The sequence below is a fragment of the Monodon monoceros genome, unplaced genomic scaffold (genome assembly GCF_005190385.1).
Source record: "Monodon monoceros isolate NGI ecotype Baffin Bay Population unplaced genomic scaffold, NGI_Narwhal_1 Super_Scaffold_16, whole genome shotgun sequence".
Lineage (NCBI taxonomy): Eukaryota > Metazoa > Chordata > Mammalia > Artiodactyla > Monodontidae > Monodon > Monodon monoceros.
Genome location: NW_021703772.1, coordinates 105257870 through 105280246, shown reverse-complemented (window position 1 = coordinate 105280246; position 22377 = coordinate 105257870). Strand labels below are relative to the sequence as shown.

The following is a 22377-nucleotide window of genomic DNA, read 5'->3' as shown; positions in this document are numbered from 1 at the left end:
GCCTCTGAATCAGCCCTGCAAGCATTGCTGAGTCCAAGGACAGTACAGTCACTGATTTTCACAATGATGATCCTGAGTCATCAAGAAAAGGTGACATTTCATGTTCAGAATTCTCTGTTTAAGAAGGCAAGGAAGCATGTGATCCATTTGAGAAAGATTTTCATTTCAAATAGTTAAAAATTCTTTGAAAACATTTTCGGTGCTTAAAGGGGTAAGTGGCAATTATCTGGAAAATTCACTTATGTGGGACAATTCTTCCCTAAGGATTCTAGATGAGTGAGGCAGTGGGTGGGTTGTATTTAGTTAGGTTTCTAGCACTTCTGCTTGTTTGACATTTCATTGTCTAATTTCCTCAATCCTTTCAAAATTCCTCACTTTCAAGGATCATAAGTTCCTTGAGGCTAAAGATTCTGACACCCTTTCTTGGATATTCCACATCCTTGTGCTACTCAGCCATTTTTTTCCCCCTTTTTTCTGCCACGAATGATGAACTGATATGCACAGAAATGACTGACTCCCAGGGCATGCATCAACTTTGACAAAGCCCTCCTGACGTTGTGCAAACCCTTTCGGGTTTTGGTAAGCAATCCTACAAGGTTTTTTTGCAACCCTTTATCAGCCATTCACGCTAAAAACTAACCGTAAGAGAACAAAAAAGTATATAAATACAGTTAATATAATTTTTCCTAAAAGTAAACTTTATTTTAAAAGAAGAGTCATTTCCATTAAGGCCTGCACTTTTCAGGTAACATGAGTACTGCAAACACACAGGATGTGGCCGCTTTCCCTGTTGACCTCCTTGCCTAATACTGCTCTGCTATGTTTCCTTTGCCCCAGACACAACTCATTGCTCTTTGGTGAGTGTGCTGAGATCTTTGGTGCTTTCTCGTCTGCCAGAAATACCATTTCCGCTTTCACACTTCCTACGTCTAACTCAAATGCTCTCTTCGAGTGCCACTGATCTCAAGAAACTTTCCATTCTCACCACGATTGCAAGATGGGTGTTGTCACTGCCCCTTTTTTGAAGATGGAGAGAAAATCTTGAGAGGCTACAGAACGCCCTCGAGGTCACACCCTGGGTATCAGAGCAAGGACGAGTCTGTCAGGAGTCTCTCCTGGTGGCATTTCTCTCATTGCATAGGGAACCATTGTAGTTGCAGCCCCATTTTTGGCAAAACCTCCCCCTTTCCTACGTATTCCAGGGTTTCAGGGCCCAACTGCCACACTGGGGTCGTCCTGCATGGCCTTAGCAAAGGGGCCTGGGCAGGGGTGGTTCTTACCTGGCGTGTTGAGCAGGCGGGACCTCTTGCAGTGGTAGGCCACCTCCTGTTCACAGTGTTCCGAGCCATCAATCACGGCCTCCAGCTGCTCCAAGCTGCCTCCATAGTCCAAGGTCATGGAGTAGGGCTTCTCAGCGTTGGCACCTCGCACATGGGTCAGCTCCGTGTTGTTGTGCTGCACCAATGTCCAGATCTTGTCCTCTGCCCAGAAAACACAACCAAGGAAGGTCAAAAGAGGATCATGCTTATAGACCTCCAAAAGGCTGGAAAAAAAAAAAAGAGACAATCATGCTTGCAGTGTGATGGATGGTGGCTGGATGTGCATCAACTAACGGCCACTCAAGCACTCTACTCATGCAAAGAATTTGGCCGGAGAATTTTTGTTTCTCCCAGAGTTCTACCCAGAGTCAGTGTGAGGGTTATCTTAAGAGCTAAATTTGTGAAGTCTGTACTCCACAGTCTCTAGGCTAAGCATTTAATGTCCATTATCTCATTTAAAATGGACACGATCTATGCAAAGCCATGGAACTAGAACAGAAAGAGACACAAATAGGTAGACAACAGGTAGAACAAGAATAAAAGGAAATGAATTCATCTGTTGTGGGAAAGGACATTTTGGATGGGGAAGAACTTAGAAGTTGAGAAATTAGATACTCTGTGACCAGAAGTAGAATATAACTAAATATCCTTGAAGGTAATTATCCTGGCGATCACATACACACAAAAACATAGATCACTGACAAGCTGTCGAATGCGCAAAATGTTGGTAATTATATGAACAAAAATTAAATGTTAAATGTTCAAAATACTAACTACATAAATAAATAAAATAAAATTGGCATTGTCTAAATCAGAAGGGAGTCGATCCTGCCACATCAAAACTGAGGGAAAAGTGAATAAGGAAAATTAAGCAGTTTTCCTAAGATTGCATAGTTAATGTCTAAGCAAGAATTGGAACCCAGGATGTCTGACTCCAACGCCCCTACATCCAGATATTGACACACACACTTCCTCACAAAAGAAAAACTAGCATAGATCATTGTCTCAGAGAATCATAAGTACCACGTTGAAAATAAGACCTATACACAGAAAGTATCTGTGAAATATACATCATAACAAGGATGAGATTGTGTAATAGACACTGAACATGCAAGGCACTTAACTGCAGTTCGTTAATATTTATTCGCCATGCTACTTCTACTTGCCAAAAATATTTTAACAGGTTTACATTAAAACAACATGCAGAGATGAGGCCCTGTGGGTCAGGGATGGAGAACATATTTTACCTATTATAGGTAAGAATGGAAGGCAAAGAAAGGAGATGAATTTCAGTTTTAGAGCCTGAGAGATCTGACTTGAAACCTATTCTACTAACAACAAGCTTGGACAAGTCACTTCACTTTTCTAGGGCTCAGTTTAATCATCAGTTTAAAAAAAAGAAGTCACAAGGCACGATCAGACATTCTGGAATAATAGACTGAAACATTTACGGCAATTGGACATAGAATTGAATTCTGAACATGCTTACGGATAAAGGGAAAGAGGAAATAGGAAGGCTTGAGAAGCTTCTGTCATCTGAGAATCTTGCCCACATAATAACGTCATCACTCTTCATAGATGTGCAGAGCTGAAAAAGAACCTTGCCCAGAAGTCACATGGTTTCCTTCCTCTCTCACCCACTTAGTTTTACAAATGAGGAAACCAAGGTCTAGGAAGTAGAGGAAGGACCCAAGGCACATCGGTTAGACAAGAATGGTGAGCACATATACTGCCCGTAACCACTATTTCTAACTAGTACTACTTAGAAGCAGGATCGTGGCTGTTGGCCATGAGAATGAGAAGAAGGAGAAGGAAGGAGAAGGAGAAGAAGAAGCAGTAAAAAACTGGCAACCAGGATCCCCAGTATTAGTATGTTCTCTACCCTAACTCTGTATATGACTTGGGATAAATAACTTCATTGCCCTGTACTTCAGTTTTAATATGTTAGAAAGAGGAGGAAGAGAAAGTTTGCTCTCAATTCTCTCTAAAGTATGTTCCCAATTCCTAAAAATGGAAATGTTTCTTGCAGCATAAAATTGAACTCTGCTCAAACATTCTGATTCATCTTAACACTATTTCCTAAAACCAGCCCCCTGATAACCCACGTTTCCAATGTTTAATCGAGACAAAATTACATTTTCCATAAAGTCTATAAAAAAAATCAGAATGAAGGTTTTTGGATTTTGACTTTGAAAGCAAAAATAAAACATGATTCATATTGGTAAAAATAATAATGTTACATAAATAATTAACTGGAAACTCCAAAAATGTTGGTGCCAATATAGACAAATGTCAATAAAATAACCAAAGAAAGTAATTGCTCAATCATGCAATACTGTAGAGGGAGAAATAAAAACTGCTGATTTTGAAATGTCCACGGTGCTCAGAAGAAATGGAAATCTAACCTCTAATAATAGATGGTATATTACTGTTTCATACTAGGAAATTTTATGTACATCGTCTCCAGTACTGATAATAATCATAGATAACAGTATAAATATAGATATAAATGTAAGAAGGGGAGAGAAGGTAAACTTGTCCCCAGTCTCAATTCATCCAATCTTTCTGATTCCCAAAGTGGTCCACATAGCATCATTAAATCATATAAATGTGGATTTCCTTCCAAATGTACACTGATTCTTCATATCTATATATGCATCCATTGATCATACATTCATTATCAATTTTCTTATTTGTTCACTCATTAGCTCATTTTTCCAAAACCATATTCTATCTTTGGCAAGGTGGAAAAGGAAGCCATGTCAGAGAGACAGTCTTTTATCTTAAAGCCACAAATATTGTGAACCCCACGTTCTGGCCCTGACAGTGAACTGGTTTTAATAGTTCAACTCTTGGTCCTTTTTGATACATGCAATATAGAGAAGATACAAAGGAACTACTAAGATCTCCAAAGGGTCCCCACAGTTCACTTAACAGACATCACAAACACAGTCTGAGCGACAGGAAGAGAGACGATTACTCGAAACCTAGGGTCCGTTAGCTGGCTTTCATTTCAAAGATGCCCTTTGTCCTCTCAGTATTTTCCTCCTGGGAGAGAGCAACATAAAGGCTAAAAACAACGAGACAATTGGATATTATTTTTTCTCACTTTCTATTTTTTCCCCCACTTCCTGGGTAGCAATGCAGATTAAGCCCTGAACCCTGACAAAACATGAAAGGCCAGGGGTCAGTGCCGCTCAGGAGAGGCAGCTTTGATGGCTGATGTTCCTGACGCTTGGAATTGGATGGGGACAGGTGAGGTGGTCTTAGCTAGAGAAGGTCTAGGTGAAGGATTTTCAAACAAGTAAGATTCATTTTGAATAGTCTTTTAGGTGGATGGAGGGAGATCCATTCATGGACCTATATATACTTTAAATAAAATTGGACCCATGAGCTAAATGTTCAAGATGATACGTTTGGTCAGTGCACAGTGGAGATTAGTGGACACAGCTTGGATTCTGGAGCCAGAAGATCTGGATTTGTGTGCCAGCTCTACACTTCCTGGTTAAGCATCCTTGGTCAAATGATTACTTCTCTAAAGTTCAGTTTCCTCATCAGTAATACTTAAAAAAAAGAGCAATGATGCCAACTGTAGAAGGTGGTTGTAAAGATTTAAGTGAGGGGACTAGTGTGAGAATCTCCTTTATTAACTAAATAATGACATTCAACAGAAGTCTGTGTGTACCTCTTAGATAAAGGTATATAACATGTCCAACTCAAGGAGCTCACAGATATCAGATGCTGATATTAGCAACAGCATCAAAAAGAAGAAGTCTTGACTGGTCTCTTAGAGTTCTCATGGTCGCTCGTATTAACACGGTTCTTTCCCTGACCAGAGAGTAAGACCCACAAACACATAAAGGGGGCAAAGGGGAGGCACTATGAGCCTTGCCTTCTCTCTGCAGACCCATGGGGAAAACACATTCAAAAGACCCAGAACAGGAAATGCTTCCCTCTGGCAGTTCTGTGAACTGGAGTCCCACACAAGGAAACCAGCAGAGGTTTCCCTGTAACTCAAGTCGGTCCATTTTCATGCAGAGACTGCGGAGTAAATCGTCTAAATGCTATGATTGGCAGAGCATCATAAAGTCCTCCAGGCTCCTTACACCCACCTTGGCTGACCTGCCTCCATTACCTGCCCTCCACCACAGGACATCCACCCTAAGTTCTAGTCTCTAGAGATGCATCTAAGGCTCAAGGTACCGTGAGACTTCTGGCTTTAGAAACTAGCCCATATGATGGGCATCTATGTTCTGCTCCAGCAGTAAGACTTTGGACAAGTTATATACATCTCTGAAGTTTCCTCATTGGTAAATGGGATATTTATATTAATCTTTCCATCCATGATGATATTATACTGATTCGGTATCTTGCTTTACATGGACACATAACTTGTTGTCTGGCATGCAAAAGAGTAAAGAATCTTTATGTTCGAATTTTTCGATGACATTAAAATGAGGAAGGGGACTTCATTCCTTAGAGGGTTGGGGGCAGGGAATTCATCTGGCAAATGAGGTTAGCTAGAGGTCTGGACTGCAGTTTCTTGTAATATAGCCACCGCTGTATATGATAAATGATTATCATCTTGTCCAATTATCTTTTCACTCTGAAATAGACTCATGTGTCTCTATATTTATTCTCATCCCTTGCATTTCTGCAGATGTCTAAAACAGAATTTGTCGTTTAGTCCTCATAGACCCAGAAACCTAGAAAATCATTGCCCTTGATACCACGGTTTGCTACCCAGTTCATTTTCTTTTTTTTTTTTTTTTTTTTAACGCTCTGAAAACACTTTATTACACAAATTACATTCAGATTCTGAAAATAGTGATCTAACAGTGTAACCATCTAAAAATAAGACATCCCCGAAACACACCAACTGAGGAAGAAAATTTAAAAAAATAATTTAAATAGAGACTTTTTTTTCTTTCCCTCATTGCAATATAATGTTAGTGATTTTAAAAAAATAGAAGGAGATTTAGCAGCTTTGTTGTCATGTAGCACAAAGTTTCTCTTTACTGCCACAGGCTGAGAATGCTGAACAGGAAAGGCACCAAAGAAAGACACTGGCAATGGAGGTGCTATTGGGAAAATACTGTGTTCAAGCAGAGAATGGGGTTATTTACGAACTACAGAAAAGTCTCAAAAATGCAGATGAGCAAACCTTCCATCATTAAATTACTAGTGTGATGGAAGAAGAGAACTGTTTATTCTACGTTCATATAAAGACAATGGCACTGTTATGAACTTTTAGGAAACTCCTCAACTAGAACCAGAAGCCAACTAAATCAAACCGAAGTAAATGAAATGTGTACAGTCCCACACAGGCTAGTACAGTTTACAATTAAATACACAAAACGCTAAACGTGCTAAAGGGAAAGGAATCTGGCATTCTTGGCAAATTTCATCAACCTAAATCAAAGCCCCGTTTTCAGGAGGAAGGTGCGGGTATAGGCGAAGGTGCTGAATACTCCTCTTCTGACTCACTTCCGTCATCATCTTTCTCCTGGTCACTTCCCTCCGTGCTAAGGCGGTCAAAGCCTTTTCGGCTATAGCCTTTCCGGCTTGCGAAGAAGTTTCCGAGGTTTAAGCCTCCACTTCCCTTTCCTCCAAAGGCCCTTGATTTTTTCCACCGAATAAATAAGGCAATGGCCAGCATGACAACCACCGGAATAACCAGAAGGGTTGTAATGAGAATCACGGGCACCCCCGAGCCTGGCTCTTTGATCAGTTTCTGTTTCTCCTGCATCTTCTGCAATTCTGAAGAGGCGGGTTTGTTCTCCATTTTGGTTTCAACAACTGCCTCGGATTCTTTGATCTCCTGGACCTCAATGCCAGCCTTTTTAACTGATCGATTTTTTTTTTTTTTTGAGTTGAGGTGAACTTCCACACGGTATTGGTGTGAGCGTCTCCAACATACACGGTCCCGTCTTCAGACGCAGTGATGTCATGAGGCACGTCAAAGTGTTTGCGCACTGGCTTGAAGACGTCTATAATTTCCCCATTGGAAAAGTTCATCACAAATCCTTGTACAGGTTCTTGGTCCTCAAAGTAAGGCTTCCCATTCACCGCAAAGAGCAAACCTGGTATATATGAAATAGCAAATACATTTCTTCCAAATGAAGCATGCTTAATCTCTCGCACAAATTCTTTGGTGTCAGTTTTAAAACACTGGATCCGACCGTTTTCCCTGTCTGCCACACATAATTGGCCCAAATGAGACACTAGGGCCAAACTGTGAGGAACACTGAACTGGCCTGGTTTAGGATTGCTCTCAGTAGACTCTTCTCCCCACTGTGTGATGAACTTTCCACTTGGTGAAAACTGCACGATCCGACTGTTGCAGTAACCATCTGATACATAGATGGTTCCTGTGTCTGGATCCACAGCCACATCAGTAGGTTGACAGAAGTGATTCTGGTCACTGCCTGGTTGCATGCTCTTTCCCAGGATTAACAGAGGGGCTTCTTCATTGTTTGCATTCAGTTTGAACACCTGATGAAGAGCCACATCTGTGACCCAATAATTTCCATCTTTATCTATACTTAAGCCATGTGGCAAGTAAAACAGATTTTTTCCACTGGACTGGAGTACTGTGGCATTATTTGGATCTATGACAAGAATAGTGTCTTCTTCAATTGGCCCGAGACCTCTTTGCTGGTAAATAACCTTACTGTCAAAAGAGTTTCCATCCCAGACATGGTTACCTCTGTGGAAAATCACCAGATTATTCGTAGGGTCCAGAGCCATCCCAGAAACCTGGCCTGGTAACAAGTATACTCCAGGCCAATCCAGTGCCTCTTCTACATGGAAATCTCCTGTGTGTTCTGGTTCCCAGGTGCCTTCACCGGGTAGCGGCTGCTGTAATGACAAAACTCTGCTCTCTGCTGGCCTCAGAGTAGATGCTAGTCTGTGGAATTAGTGAATTCTGTCTCTGACAAGAAGAGCATTGTCCCTCTCAGGTTCTGCACTCTCTCTGGCATCAGACTGACCAAGATCCTTCTTTTGGACTACGTTTGCAATCTCAGCTACCAGGTCTGACTCTGATTCTGCCTTTTCTGTAGGATTATATTTATGCACATGAACAACATCTTCCCTTTCTCCTAGCAGCTTGGAAAGTAGTGAATAGAAATCACCCTGTTCTAATACTTCTTCTCGTTTTGGCTGCTGTAGTATAGAAGTCTTATCTTTATTCACTGTTTCTTTGTGATGTCCATGCATCATAACCATATCAGACTTCACAGGAATTGGAATGTTGGCCTCTGGTGGTATGGTTCTGAACAAATCCGGAGCGATATTCTGTGTACAGGTCATGAAAGAAACTGCATGCTTGGCTTCCATGTAATACATAATGTATAAGTTGCACATTTCATCACTAGATATGCCACCAATGTGTGTGGCTTCTGTCCTTCCTTCACCAGTGAATACACATCTTGCAGCCAGTATGTCACCGAAACTAACATCTACTGGGTGTTCTACAGGGTAGAAAGCCTGTGGCAGCTGGGGGCTTTGGTGTCCAATCAGTGTCCACTGTCCATTTCTTACTCTGTAACCACTTACTACCTTACCTAAATGGTGAGTGTGAACTTTGTAGGCAAAGACATGCATTGGATACTTTTTATAATGGCATGAAATATCAGAACTCACCACTTTCTCTCCTGCTGGTATAACAGTGTCAATAGACATCATAAGGTACATGCCAGCAATTAAAGTCTGTGGCAGGCGTGTAAGGTGTAAGGAAACACCAGAGCAGTCTTTGTGATTATCTCTAAAAGCACTAATATCCCCATAGTGTACTTGTAGTACAAAGTATTTGCTTCCAGTCTCTCCTCCAACTCTGAATCCAACACCTTTGGGGAGTCTGGTTGGGGGAGCATTTCTTGCCCAGGCATATAGAATATTGGCTTTATCTGTACAGGTTCCTTCATCACAAAACCAGTAATTTTCAGTGGACGCTGGCATATTGCATCCAAAAAGTAGCATATGATGGACAGTATCCATGCTGGCATGGGGTTTGAAGTCAATCACGAAGGCTTCCTCATCCATTGGCAAATGCACTGACATGCAGAAGTACGTATCAGACTGTTTGGGAGTAACCCCAGGCATGTGAATATCCAATGCAAAATCTGCTGAATCAACAGGAATTACTGGTCTGGTGGTACCAAGACATTCATTAGAAAATGATCTGGTAGTTTCTTTAAACCTCTTAAAGACAGAAAGTGGGCTTCTGAAACCCAAACAGCTGCTTTGAAAAACAAGGAGGAGAACTAGCAGGCTACGAAAGCCAGCCATGGCCACGCCGCTCCGGCCCCGCCGGGAGGACCCGGCAGCGCAGCGCTGGGCTGGGGCCGGCGGTCGGGCAGCGACGCCTCCAGCAGCCGCTACTTCATGGCCGGGGAGCGGCGGGCGTCCGGCGACGGCCACACACCATCTGCCTGCGAGAGCTGCGAGGTGTCTGGATCAAGAGCCGCAGGCAGAACCCCGTGGGAAGGCGGTACTTTTGTCAGGTCCGCAAGCGGAAGCTCTCCTCCCTTCAGAGCTGCTTTCTGCCCTGGTGCTGGGGCTAGACGTGAGTGTTCCTTATCACTCGGGGATGACAGGGACTGTGCGGGATATCACACAAACCCGCGTCAGTCATCATTCAGAACCAGATGGCCTTTAAATATGTCCATTAGGCATCAAATTGTTCAGTCCTGTAAATATTTCTCTGAAGGTTGTTCAGAGCACTCCTGTGAGCCAGGCACAGTTTCAGGTATCAGGAATACAGTGTTGAGGAAACCATACAAGGCCACTGATCTCAAGGAGCTTGCATTCTGCGCGGCTGCGAGCACAGTCCGAGACCTACCCAGTTCATTTTCTATTCTTTCTTCTACTGTATTCAGTCCCATGATGAAAAACAGAGCCCCATCTTTCTAACTTGCTTAAAGGAATACATGTACTGAGTTACCCAAGACAAATTCTCTGCTTAAGAGAGGACTGCATTTGAAGGGTTTTTGAACTGGCAGAAACCTATTCAATTCACTAAGGATCTTAGTTATTCTAAAATTAGTTACTATGTATTTAAAATATTTGTTTTTTTTTAAATCAAATAGATGGTTTGCAAATAGTTTCTTTCATTCCCTAGATTGCTTTTTAATTTTGTTGACTATTTCTTTTCCTGTGCAGAAGCTTTTTAGTCTGATGTAGTCTCACTTGCTGATTTTTTTCTTTTGTTGCTTGGGCTTTTGCTGTCATAGTCAAAAAATCTTTGCCAAGACCAGTGTCAAAGGGACTTCTTCCTTATGTTTTCTTCTAGGTTTTTATGCTATTAGGTCTTCTGTTGAAGCTTTTAATTCTTTTCAAGTTAATTTTTGAGTGGTATAAGATAGGGGTCCAATTTCATTCTGCATGGGCTTGTTCATTTTCCCAACACCATTTATTGAAGAGACTGTCCTTTACCCATTGAGTATATTTGGCTCCCTTGTCAAATATCAATTGATCGTTTATATGAGGGTTTATTTCTGGGCTCTCTGTTCTGTTCTACTGGTATATGTGGCTAGTTTTGTGCCAATACCATACTGTTTTACTTACTATAGCTTTGGAAAAATGGAGAGATGTTAATTAAGGGTACAAACTTGTGATTAGCAAATAAATAAGTTCTAGATATCGAATGCACAGCATAATGATTATAGTCAACAGCACTGTACTATAAACTTCAAAGTTGCTAAGAGACTAGATCTTAACCGTTCCCACCAGAAAAAATAAAAGATAATTATGTGACATAATAGAGGTGTTAGCTAATGCTACCACGATAATCATATTGTAATATATAAATGTATCGAATCAACACATTGTACATCTTAAACTTACACAAAGTTGTATGCCAATTATATCTCATTAAAAAATAAAAATAAAATATTTGCTTTTTAAAAGCAGCATTCAGCCCAATGCACTTGCCTGAGCATAAATGATACCATAACCCAAATCCATACAAGGTATCATGCCACCTTTAAGCATAAAGGAATTACAGGCCATAGGCCATCAAATAGCATGTGTTATAAAGGTCCAAGGCTTCATTTCTAAGATATGACAATGGGTTGTTATGAAGACTAGTAAAGCATTTCCCGTGTTGCTTTGTGAATTTAGCTTTCAAGTCTATCTCCTTACAAAGCTGAGATCTCCCAGGATGTGAAATGTATCACTCATTCTATGTATACTGTGTGATAGCCCCCAGGGCACATACACAGGAGGATAGTGCACTGCCTAACTTCTTCAAAAGTTTACCATCATTTGGGGGAAAACGTGGTATGCATGAGAATGACAGATGTCTCATGCTGTTGTAAGTACTCTTGAGATTACAAGTAAGTGGGGATGCCCAGAGTTCCGTTGGTGGCAGGGTTGGGGCTGGCGATAGACTATACACTGTTTTCCTTGAGAATGGACTGGTCAACAGAGGTCATTCATCCTTAGACCATCAGCACCTTGGCTAGCATTGAACGCCATGTAAGACTTCAGGAGATCTTCATCAAGAGGAGGCTAATCACCAGCATGTATTATGTAACGGTTCACATGTAAAAGAACTTTCAAGTGATATGATCAAAATACACGCAGTCAACAACATCATCAAGAGAAAAGCAAAAGAGGTTTCACAAAGAGTCAGCAGAGTACTAATGGCAGGATATTCCAGAATATTCTATTTCCTTATCCCTGCTGTGAAATCTTTCCCCGTTGTCACCCCAGGAAAGCCCTCTAGGAACCTTCGTCCTGGAGCTCTAGGTGATCCGCCTGGTCCCTTTTGCTCTCATTTCAGAAACTGTAAATTGTTTACCTACAGAGACACCATTTAACTCTCTTATTTTGGCTCTCGTTCTATCCGATTGGTATTATCATTGTGATGATCATTATTATTATTAATAATAGTCATTACAGATGCTATAAGCTGTTCTATCTGTTACCATGGAGATCACCACTCAGAAGAAAGAACAAACAGGAGGAGAGTGGAAAAAGAGAGAGAGAGAGACAAGAGATAACTCTGATTAATAAAACCTCATTCTATACACATATCTGCCACTTTGCAGAGGCAGCAAAGAAACCTTCCATTTTTCTCTCACAATGCTTGGAAGGAAGTCTACAGATTGTCAATACCCAGTTTAATTGAACTTAAATCACTGTGGGGAGCTGCTTACACTCCTTTGGAAAGTGTGCCAATTCACTTACACTCCTATTGTAATAAAGCGAGTCTACAGAAAGGTCCCTGGGGTCACTTCTTGTGTAGTTATCTATGTTGACAAAGTGAATTTTCTATGCCAAGGGTAAAGACAGCTTAAATAATCCTCAAAGCACTGTCTCTGCCACTCATTTACCATCCATGCCATCTCTTGTCATTGTGCATTGAGAGTTATTTAACTATTCATATGTTTGTCCCTCATCTCCCCATTTAAATCTTCGGCAATGGCCGCTGAGTAAATAGTGGCTTAGAAAGGGCTTCCATAGCCAGTAGAGGCAGATGCGATGGAGGGAAGCAAGGGCTTTGTGATCAACGGACCTGGCTGCCAGCTCTGCCACTGACCACATTCCTGACCCCAGCAGAGACAGGGAACCTCCCCGATCCTCAGTCTCCGCTTCTGTAAACTGGAGATACTCCACTGAGCAGTGATGCTGTAAGTGCTTAATCAAACGCACAGCGCTGAGCTGAACTCAGAGGCTGGCTCAGGGTACCCGACTAGAAATCAGAGTTGAACTGCTGCAAGCCTTTTTTTTTTTTTTTTTTTTTTTTTTTGCGGTATGTGGGCCTCTCACTGTTGTGGCCTCTCCCGTTGCGGAGCACAGGTTCCGGATGCGCAGGCTCAGCGGCCATGGCTCACGGGCCCAGCTGCTCCAGGCACATGGGATCTTCCCGGACCGGGGCACGAACCCGTGTTCCCTGCATCGGCAGGCGGACTCTCAACCACTGCGCCACCAGGGAAGCCCTGCAAGCCCTTTTTAGGAAGTGACTCGGGAGGAGCGGACGCATCACTTCATTGCGGGAAACAGTTCTGGGAACCTCTGCTGAGGGGATCTGTGCCCCCTTCTCCTCAACCTTTAAAGGGAGAGAAGACAAGAGGTGGAAAGCAGTTTTCAACTTCTTTAAAAGCCTTCAGAATTCCCGCAGGAGCTGTTTCCCCTCCCTTGTGGATCAGCCCAGCTGCCTAGGCGAGCATCCTCCTTGCCTGCTAAAACCACTTGCAGACGTGGCTGCTTTTAGTGTCTGGGCTTCTGCGGCTGTTAGGGGAAGGTAGCATTACTGGTTTAAGACTCCTGGTAGGGCCACCGTGCACGTTGCATTAGCTGGAAGCAGGAACCGCAGCCCCCGGGGCGCTGGAGGGGTAGGGGGTTGCGGGGAGCCCCTTTCAGCCCCTGCCGCTCCTTCACCAGCCCGCCTGGACCACACACCTGACGACTTCCAGACAACATACTTGACCGTGATTTATTCTACTACTTCGCTCGAGCCTTTACTTTTTATGTACGTTTTTTGGGGGTTTTCTTTTCCCTTGCTTTACAATTAGTGGCATGATCAAAGAGACCTGGGAAATCTGTTTTATGATCTTGGTGGGGGTGATGTGTGGTCTTGAATAGATTTCATGAGCATTGCATGGTGCTTTGTTTCTGATTCGCTGGTTTATTCAAGGAAAACTTAACGGAAAGTCTAGTGTGTGCAGAGCACAATGTTAGGGACTGAGTAGGTTGTGGGATGAGGGGTACCAGGCTGAATGCCACCCCGGACCTTGAGCGTAAGGTGTTCACAGCTGGTTCTGGGAAAGAAGCTCCATGGAAGCTGAAAGCTTGCAGCAGCAAATATGTGGCCAAGGGGAGCCTGTGCCCGCCTCCCAGGCAGGGGAAGGGCGGGGCGGGGTGGGGTGGGGGGGTGGAGGGGGGCTGCACATCCAAGTCACCTGATGGGAAGAGGGAGGGGCTTTTGTTGCTATGAGACATTTTTAGAGGCTTTTAGGAGCATCTTTGTGGCAGGCACTGTTTTGGTGCATTCTGAGGAAAACTTTGGGCACTGACACAGACATGAATTCACTCCCTCCATCTGTCAGTTACTAGCAGAGTGATGCTGGAATTCTCTCCAACCTCTCTGAACCTCTGTTTTCTCAAAATGAAAATGAGAAATAATCTCTACCTCACACTTTATCATGAGGATTAGATGAGATTGACTCTAAGACAATATATATAACCCAGTACCTGGACCACAAGTACACAGTAAATAGTAGTCCCCATCCTTCCTTTAGTAAGAGCTAAGGTAGCCAAGATGGAACTCATAGAGTAGTGAGCTGACTGCAAAGTGCTTGCCTTGGTCCTAAGAAGGGTCACCCAGCACTTATGTCACCTCTCACCAGGTCACAAAAGAAGACAAGCCTTCTGAAATGGAAGAGTCTACTTACTCTGCTTCCATGGATCTTAGATTCTGGCTCTGGAGGTGACTGACAAAAAGAAAGCTCAAAGAGGAACATGGAATTATTTATCTTTCTTTCAGCTGACATCCCTGCTCTGGACTTCGTCACACTATCAATTTTATTGTCAGAGTGCCAGCATCATCTCCGGTGGGAAGTCTTTTCTAACTCCTCCAGCATCCTGTGTTTGGCTCACTCAAGCACTATTACTCCAACTTGTTGACTCAGACCCCCAGCTAAACTGTAAGCTATACAAGGGAAGAGAATGTCTCGTTAAGTCTTTGTATGCCTAGCACCTGGCCCACAGTAGGCATTCACTTTCCACTGAACTAAACCTTCAACAGACTATCAAGATTTTTACTGCCTTCAGTGACAGCTCTTAAAATCAACAGGAAAGTGATACATGATAGGAAACGATGTTTCAATGCATACTTGAAATTCTGCTGTGCAGCCCAGAATATCTATTACAAGTAGCAGAATTTTGGAAAAAAGGTAAATTATCTATCAATAGATGTTTGATTGGACACAGTATAGTTAACTGACACAGTGAAATACTATGTAGTCATAATAAAGACCACATAAGATTTCTCTAAACCAATCTAGAATGATTTCCAGGATAGATGGAATGATTTCCAGGAATTAAGGTGCAAAAGACTACGCTACATGTTGTGCAAGAACAAAGGAGAAAAAGGGATACACAGAGGAAGGATACACTAAATGATTATCGAGAGGAGATGGGTAAGAACAGAGTGAAAGCAATATAAGTGAGAACAAGACATCCCTGGTCAACCATCGTAAATATATTTGACTTCTGTAACATTAAAATGTTTTATATATTTAAAACATAAAATTAAATCAAAAGGATGAAAAAAGGCAAACCCTAAAACTGAATATTAAGCAGATACAAAAAACCCTGTCTATATATTAGATAAAATAAACACAAGGGAGAAAAAAAAATAATTCAAGTAACTTTTTTAATACTCTATTCTGTCTAGCTATACATCCTGAGGATATAGTCTAAGAACAAAATTTTAAATTCAAGTAAATCTTAAACTTTACCTTGTTATTAGTAGTGCTATTGCTGATGTGATTCTGAAACTATTGGTGTATATTACAGGATAGAATAAATTAGAAAATATATTGATGCTAGGATAATTTCTCAGTGTGAGAGAAGAGAAATATATATGGAAGATAGAATGATGAGAAAAGATCTAATGGTGCTGGATTTGCATTAAAGATAAATGTATCAACTCATAATTTAAACATACACACACACATTTTTTAGCTCTGTCCACAAAAAAGGCTGAGAAGCAATAAACAAACCTAACACCTAGATCTTAACTTTCAAATACCATTTGCTACAAAAAGGAACTAGGCTTCTTTGGGGAAATAGCTGAGTCTGGGTCTAGGCAGGGATAGTTCAAGGTAACATCTTGGAGCATCTTGTGCTAGAAAGCATGGAAGTGCTCCAAGATTAATGGGGTCATGCAAGAAAGACATAGGAACAGAATTAAAGGAACCATTACTAGCTAATTTGGGGACAATTTGAACATCTAATAAATATAATGTAATAGTAACAATGTTTTAAAGCGAAATAATTTATGAGCCTCTACTGATACAAGGGTAAATGGAGGCAAGGTGAGAAATAAAAAGCTCTGTAGACAAAAACAGCTATAAATGCAGAAGGGATAATATAATTAGAAAAACGACATTTTACAAACTCCAGTGTCATGACTTACACAGGTCAGGACCATTAACACATGGATGGAGAACAGGATACTCACATAATGTCTGCATAGAGCTCCATAGATAACTGATTGTAATCACCTTCACAATGCAGAGATCTGGTGGAGCTGCTTTAGTCAAATGATGGAGCAGAGGAAGCCAGTCATGGCACAAACTGACATCATGTGCCTTCTGATGGGAGACACCCGCCATGAGGCTTTCTGCCAAAGTATTCTAACAATGAAGAAATAACCAGGAAAAAAACAAAATGTGGAACATTTCACTTCTTAAATTTATTTTTTATTGACCTATACTTGATTTACAAAGACGTGTTAGTTTCTGCTATACAGCAAAGTGATCATATACATATTTATATTATTTTTCATATTCTTTTCCATTATGGTTTATCACAGGGTATTGAATATAGCTCCCTGTGCTATTCAGTAGGTCCTTGTTGTTTAGCCAGTCTATATATACTAGTTTGCATCTGCTAATCCCAAACTCCCAATCCACCCCTCCCTCACTCTGCTCCCCCTGGGAACATTTTACTTAACAACTGGCTTGTACTCTTCAAAAACTTAATGCCTGTTATGAAAAGCAAACAAAACAAGATGGGTTAGGGGGCGGGCCCTTCTAGTTAAAAGAGACTAAAGGGACAGGGCGATTAAATCCCACCTAGGGACATTGCTTGAGATCCAAATAAAAATAGAAAAACAGACACTGCTATACAAGACACTGTAGGGGCAAGATGGATTATATACCAGATAACATTCATTGAAGTGATGTTTATTTTCTTCTTATGGTTTTATTTTTGCGCTTATATAGCATAGTGTCTATTGTCGGGAGGTGCAAGTGAAGTCTTCATGTTTAAATTATCACTATGTCCACAACTTTCTTTCAAATAGTTCAGAAAAAGAAAAAAAAAACATTTTATATGAGGATGAAGGAAGGACAGGAAGGGGGTGGATGAGAGTAGCACAAATGTGTGCAAATGGGGCAAAAATTTAATATTTGGAGAGTTTAGGTGAAAAGCCTATGGATGCTCATTTTACTATTCTTTCAACTTTTCTGTAGGTTTGGTTATTTCAGAATAAAATCTTTGGGGAAATAAGATAGTGCTTGACACAGTACTTCACATGTAGAAAAGGCTCAAAACTATCCTACTCTGTCCCAGCAAACTCGTGTGCATGTGCCCTTACAAACACACACACACACACACACACACACACACACAGCTAAGGACCAAAGCAAAAACTATTATCAAATTCAACCATTCACACCATGGTAGCCCATCTATATTCAAATGTAAGTATCGGTTATTGCTGTTGAATTAATTTGCAGGGGTGCTTTGAAGGCACCTGGTGTTATATATTCCTAAAATTTATTAGTTATTATTTTCATCACTGTATCCCCAGAAACACCAAGAAAACAGTGTCAAGGCTTCTGGTAACAGAGTGATGAAAATAAGGCTAACACATATTGGGTATATAATGCCAGGAATTTTTTTCTTATAGTTTACAACGATTAACTCATGTAAACCACAACAACAACCTCATACATAGGTTCTGTTATTAATGGCAAAGGAGGAAGCTAAGGAACAAGGAGCCCAAGTAACTCCCTAGATCACGTAACTTGACAAAACTAGGAAGTGTCAGCGCTGGGATGCAAACCAAGCACAAGTTCTTATCACCAATGCTAGATTGGATAGATGTTTGTTGATTATGTGGGTTCAAGGGGGAGCCTTGAGAATGGTGATGGGCAAAGGACAGTCATAGGAGAAAAGAATGAGGGCTCAGTCTAAAGAAGGAGGTGAGGAAATGACATTCCAGAAGAATAAAACTGGATAAAAGGCATGAGAGTTGGACAGAATACTCATAGGTGGCACGGAAAAAGCCGTGTGGAACCGTCCCCACAGACAGTCTAACCAGCAAATGTCTCTTACCATCTTCCCTTTACAAGCAGATACAAATAGAACAAACTCTTGTGCCTGGAGCAGGAAAGGCTGATTGTCGCTCCTGAGACCTGAGTTCACCTGCTGTGAATAGTTATAAAAAAAGACTCCCAGACAAAGGGTCCCTCTGCTTCCCTTACTTCACAGAATGTGGAATCACAAGCTGCTAGTACATCTTGGGCTTTTTAAATTCTTTGGAAGGTCTAGACTGACTTTTAGTCATTATCTCTCCCCGGAATCCTGGGCTCAGAGCAAAAGTGAGCCAAAACAAGCAAGCTTTCTGGGAGACACATTTGACTCCCACTTGTTATTTCATTCTTCTGATCAAGAAAAGTGCTTGCCCAATGGTAATCTTGTATTAGAACACACAGGTGAGCCAGGAGCCCTCAAAGGAGGCAAAGCTCACTGCATCGCCACACCCATACCACTGCTGAGCTCATCAAGATTGATTTTTCCTCTTTTCTCTTCTCTGCCTAGCCTGGGACACCTATCTTTCAACTTCATACCTAAGCCGTATGTCTCCAGCAAAGCCTTACTTGATCACTCCTGCCTCTGTATTCCTTCAGCATTTAGATCTTCCTATGATGATGGAGCTGGGTGATCGTGATTTCTATTTCCGGAGCTCTTAGATAATGCCAGATATTGTACTGAGCATATGAGGTACGTTGCTCATTTAATTTTATTTAATCTGCACATCAACCCACTGAGGTAAGAGTGACTGATCGTCCCCATTATGCAGATGAATAAACTGAGCCTCACAGAAGTGAACATGCCCAGGATCCCATGGCTGTTGAGTATCTACAGGATAATTGGATGAATTAAATATGGAATAGGATGACCTAAATGGAAGGGCTTGAAGAGCTGGAAGTTAAGTATGAGGTCCTAGGGCACAAGGGTCGGTGGTTTATAGTGGCTTATACAGCACAGGACACAGGGGAGCCTCAATATATACTGGTTGTTTGGACTGTGTCCTGATCCCCACACACCAAGAGGAAGGGCTCGCCAGGTATCTGCAATAAAAATGTGCTGTGAAAAGTCCATCAAGAAGGGGTCAGGATAAGCCTTGTGTTCAGGTCTTAAGAAGAACAGCTCTTTTAGTCACTGACCAGTCCCCCCACCACCTTAGAAGTGGGGAGACGAATACGGAAGGAGACATTAAATGCTATACACTGTGCTAATCACCTTATATGGATACTTCCCAAGGTCCAGAGTCTTCAGGTGCTTGCTAAAAATGTTACTTTTGATCGCTGTCCTAAACCTACTGAATAAACATTGCTGGGAATAGGCCTCAGAAAAGGCATTTTAAACATTCATGTCAGTTCATTTTGCAGAGAAATAAAATTTAAGAACTTTTGTTTCATATAATTCTCATCAAATGCTCAGAAAATCATGAAAGGTGGATATGATTATCCCAATTGATAAATGAGGAAAGTGATGCTCCAGGAAAGTATGATACAGACCTCCTTCCTTCAGGGTCACTTCCTTGAAGAGCTTTCCACTGTGGCACTGACCGATGGATGGAGGCAGCACAGGCCAGAGGAAGGGTGGACACATGGGTCTTTTTTTGTTTGCCTTAGAGCATCTGTGTCACCTGGGCTAGGAACCCAGGCACAGGAATCACAGATGTAGACCCAGCTGCTGGCTTCACTATTCGCTCCTTGCAAGAACTTGGACGAGCTATTTAGCCTCTCAAGATTTCAGTGCCCTTCCCTATAAAATGGAAAGAATGGCACCTTCTTCACATGATTGCTAGAAAACCTGAATGACCTCATGGATGTAAAATGCCTAGCATGGCACCTCCAACAAACAGATGCTCAATTAAACGTTAGCTGTTTCTAGGACAAGATTCAGCTCAGAGGGCATCTCTTCAAGCACATCTCTGGGCACTGTCCCCAGTCTCCTCATATCCCTTGATTTAACCACCGTGTCCTTTGTACTCTTTCTGCACCATCTATTGGCTTCTATTCCATCTTCCACACCAGGCGGAAAATATCTGTTTACAAAGTCTGACTCCCTTTCTGAACTGTGAGCTCCTTGAGGACAAGACAAGCATCCATTCTGAAACCTTAGGGCTTATCTCCATCAGTGCTGAAAAATTTATTTAAGTGGCTTATCCTGGATGGCCAGCTAAATAACTGACTGGCTGAATGAATGAATGAATAATGTAACTGAACCCATGAACAAATAATTGTGGAAATGAATAAATGAGAGAATTAAAGAATGAGTAAATAAGTGAGAGTTTAATAAAGGAATTCAAGAAATGTTAGTAAAGGGGGGGTGAATTTATGAATGAGCAAATAAGTCAATGGAAATCACATTGCAATCATTCTCCCCACCCTTGTGCTGAGACTCCTGTCCTTACCCCTTGTGGTTGGAGCCAACCGGCGTGCTAAGCTGCTGTGAAAGGCATTTCTCTAAGTGCCTGTGAAAACGCATGGCAATTCAAAGGTGACAGTGCTTTACTTTCTGGGTAACGCAGCAGCTTTATGACTTAGTAGTTTTCTTTAATGGCCCAGTTTAGCAAGAGATTATGCCACCTGCCGCCAGTCCAGAGAGACCCCTTTAAAACTTGGGCCTTCCACACAAGCAGATCCACTCCCCAGCTTCACCTAAGAGACCAGCCTTCTGGAAGCTCTATGTGGTCCCCACGCCTTGGCTGGCAGCATGATGTATTAAACAGGGAGACAGACATTTAAAAAAAGCTTCCCTCTTCTAAGCTGGTGAATGACCATTCTTCAGCCCCAAAGAGTCCTCTGGAAAACACTTGATTTACAGAAAGAAAATTGTCCCTCTGGAATAGAAGCAACAACACAAGGATTATTCCAACTGGCTAAACTGCTAGCGAGCCACCATGCGTACATCACCCATGAGCGAGTCTCAACCGAGAAAGGATGCTTGGGCTACCAGGGACACAGCCTGTGGTCTCCTGTACAGATCGATCTGAACCTGCTGCCCACAGAGAAGCGACATGTTTCCAAAGGAAGGGGGAAGAAGAGAAGGAGAAACACCTACATTTTCTCCACCACTTGCTCTGTGTCAGTCACTCTCCAACATTGTTTAAATGTTAACTCATTTAACTTGACTAGATACCAATCATAAAAAGCTATTGTCATCACCCATCATGTACAGAGGGAGAGACTGAAATACAAAGACCAGGGGCCTTGTTTGTGGCCCCTAAATAATTATAATAGATAATAACGATCATAATTTGGAGGATGTAATAAGTACCAGACATTGTCCTAAGACTTTTAATTAATGCATATGAACACATTATACAACAATGTCCTTCAAAAATTGTAAGCCATGAGTAAGGAGCTTGGAGTTTGCACAGGTAGAAGGGGAAGGGGATGAGGAAGCATGGTCAGATCTGTTTTTAAAGCATCACTCTTGCTGTTGTGTGAATTATGAATCAGAGTGGGAAAGATCCGGGTGTTTTCTTACCACAAGGACATGAGATGATAAATTCTGTGGACTTGGGGGACCGTGTCTTAATCACTTCTATATCCTCAGTGCCTGGCCAGAGCAGACAACCAATGCATAATGATTCAAATAGAAGAAGGTTGTCTCCCATGCTTTAGACCCCTTTTATAAGAAGTACTGCATACCAGACATAGCAAAAAACTTAGATCTGATGGCTCTAACTGGAATCCTCTTCGTATAACTTACTAACCTCATTAGCACATTTGTAAAAAGAGAAAAATATTCCAGCTACTTCACAGTGATGCATCTTGAACTAGTCCTGTGCCCAGTAGATATCTGGCACAGTTTTACAGCCTGTAATCAAGTCACAATTTTTTGGCAACAGTACTTCTGCAATGATGGCTATCCAAAATATGATTAAGAAAACAAACTTGAGAACTTGAGCCCAGCTTGTCCTTGTAGAAGAATTTGGCAGGGCAATGGAAGCTAATACTTCCTTTTTGGTGTGTGTGTGTGTGTGTGTGTGTGTGTGTGTGTGTGTGTGTGTGTG

At 41.8% G+C, this 22377-nt stretch overlaps 1 protein-coding gene and 1 pseudogene across 2 annotated transcripts in view; both read right to left on the bottom strand.

Annotated features, from left to right (window-relative positions):
- Positions 1-22377, bottom strand: part of CNTNAP5 (contactin associated protein like 5) — an 898651-nt gene that overhangs the window by 245582 nt on the left and 630692 nt on the right. For both annotated transcript variants that reach the window (XM_029226145.1, XM_029226146.1), the window contains exon 13: positions 1281-1481. In XM_029226145.1, coding sequence (XP_029081978.1) covers positions 1281-1481 — 201 coding nt within the window. The remainder of the gene's footprint in view (positions 1-1280; positions 1482-22377) is intronic.
- LOC114897305 lies at positions 6698-9867 on the bottom strand (annotated as a pseudogene).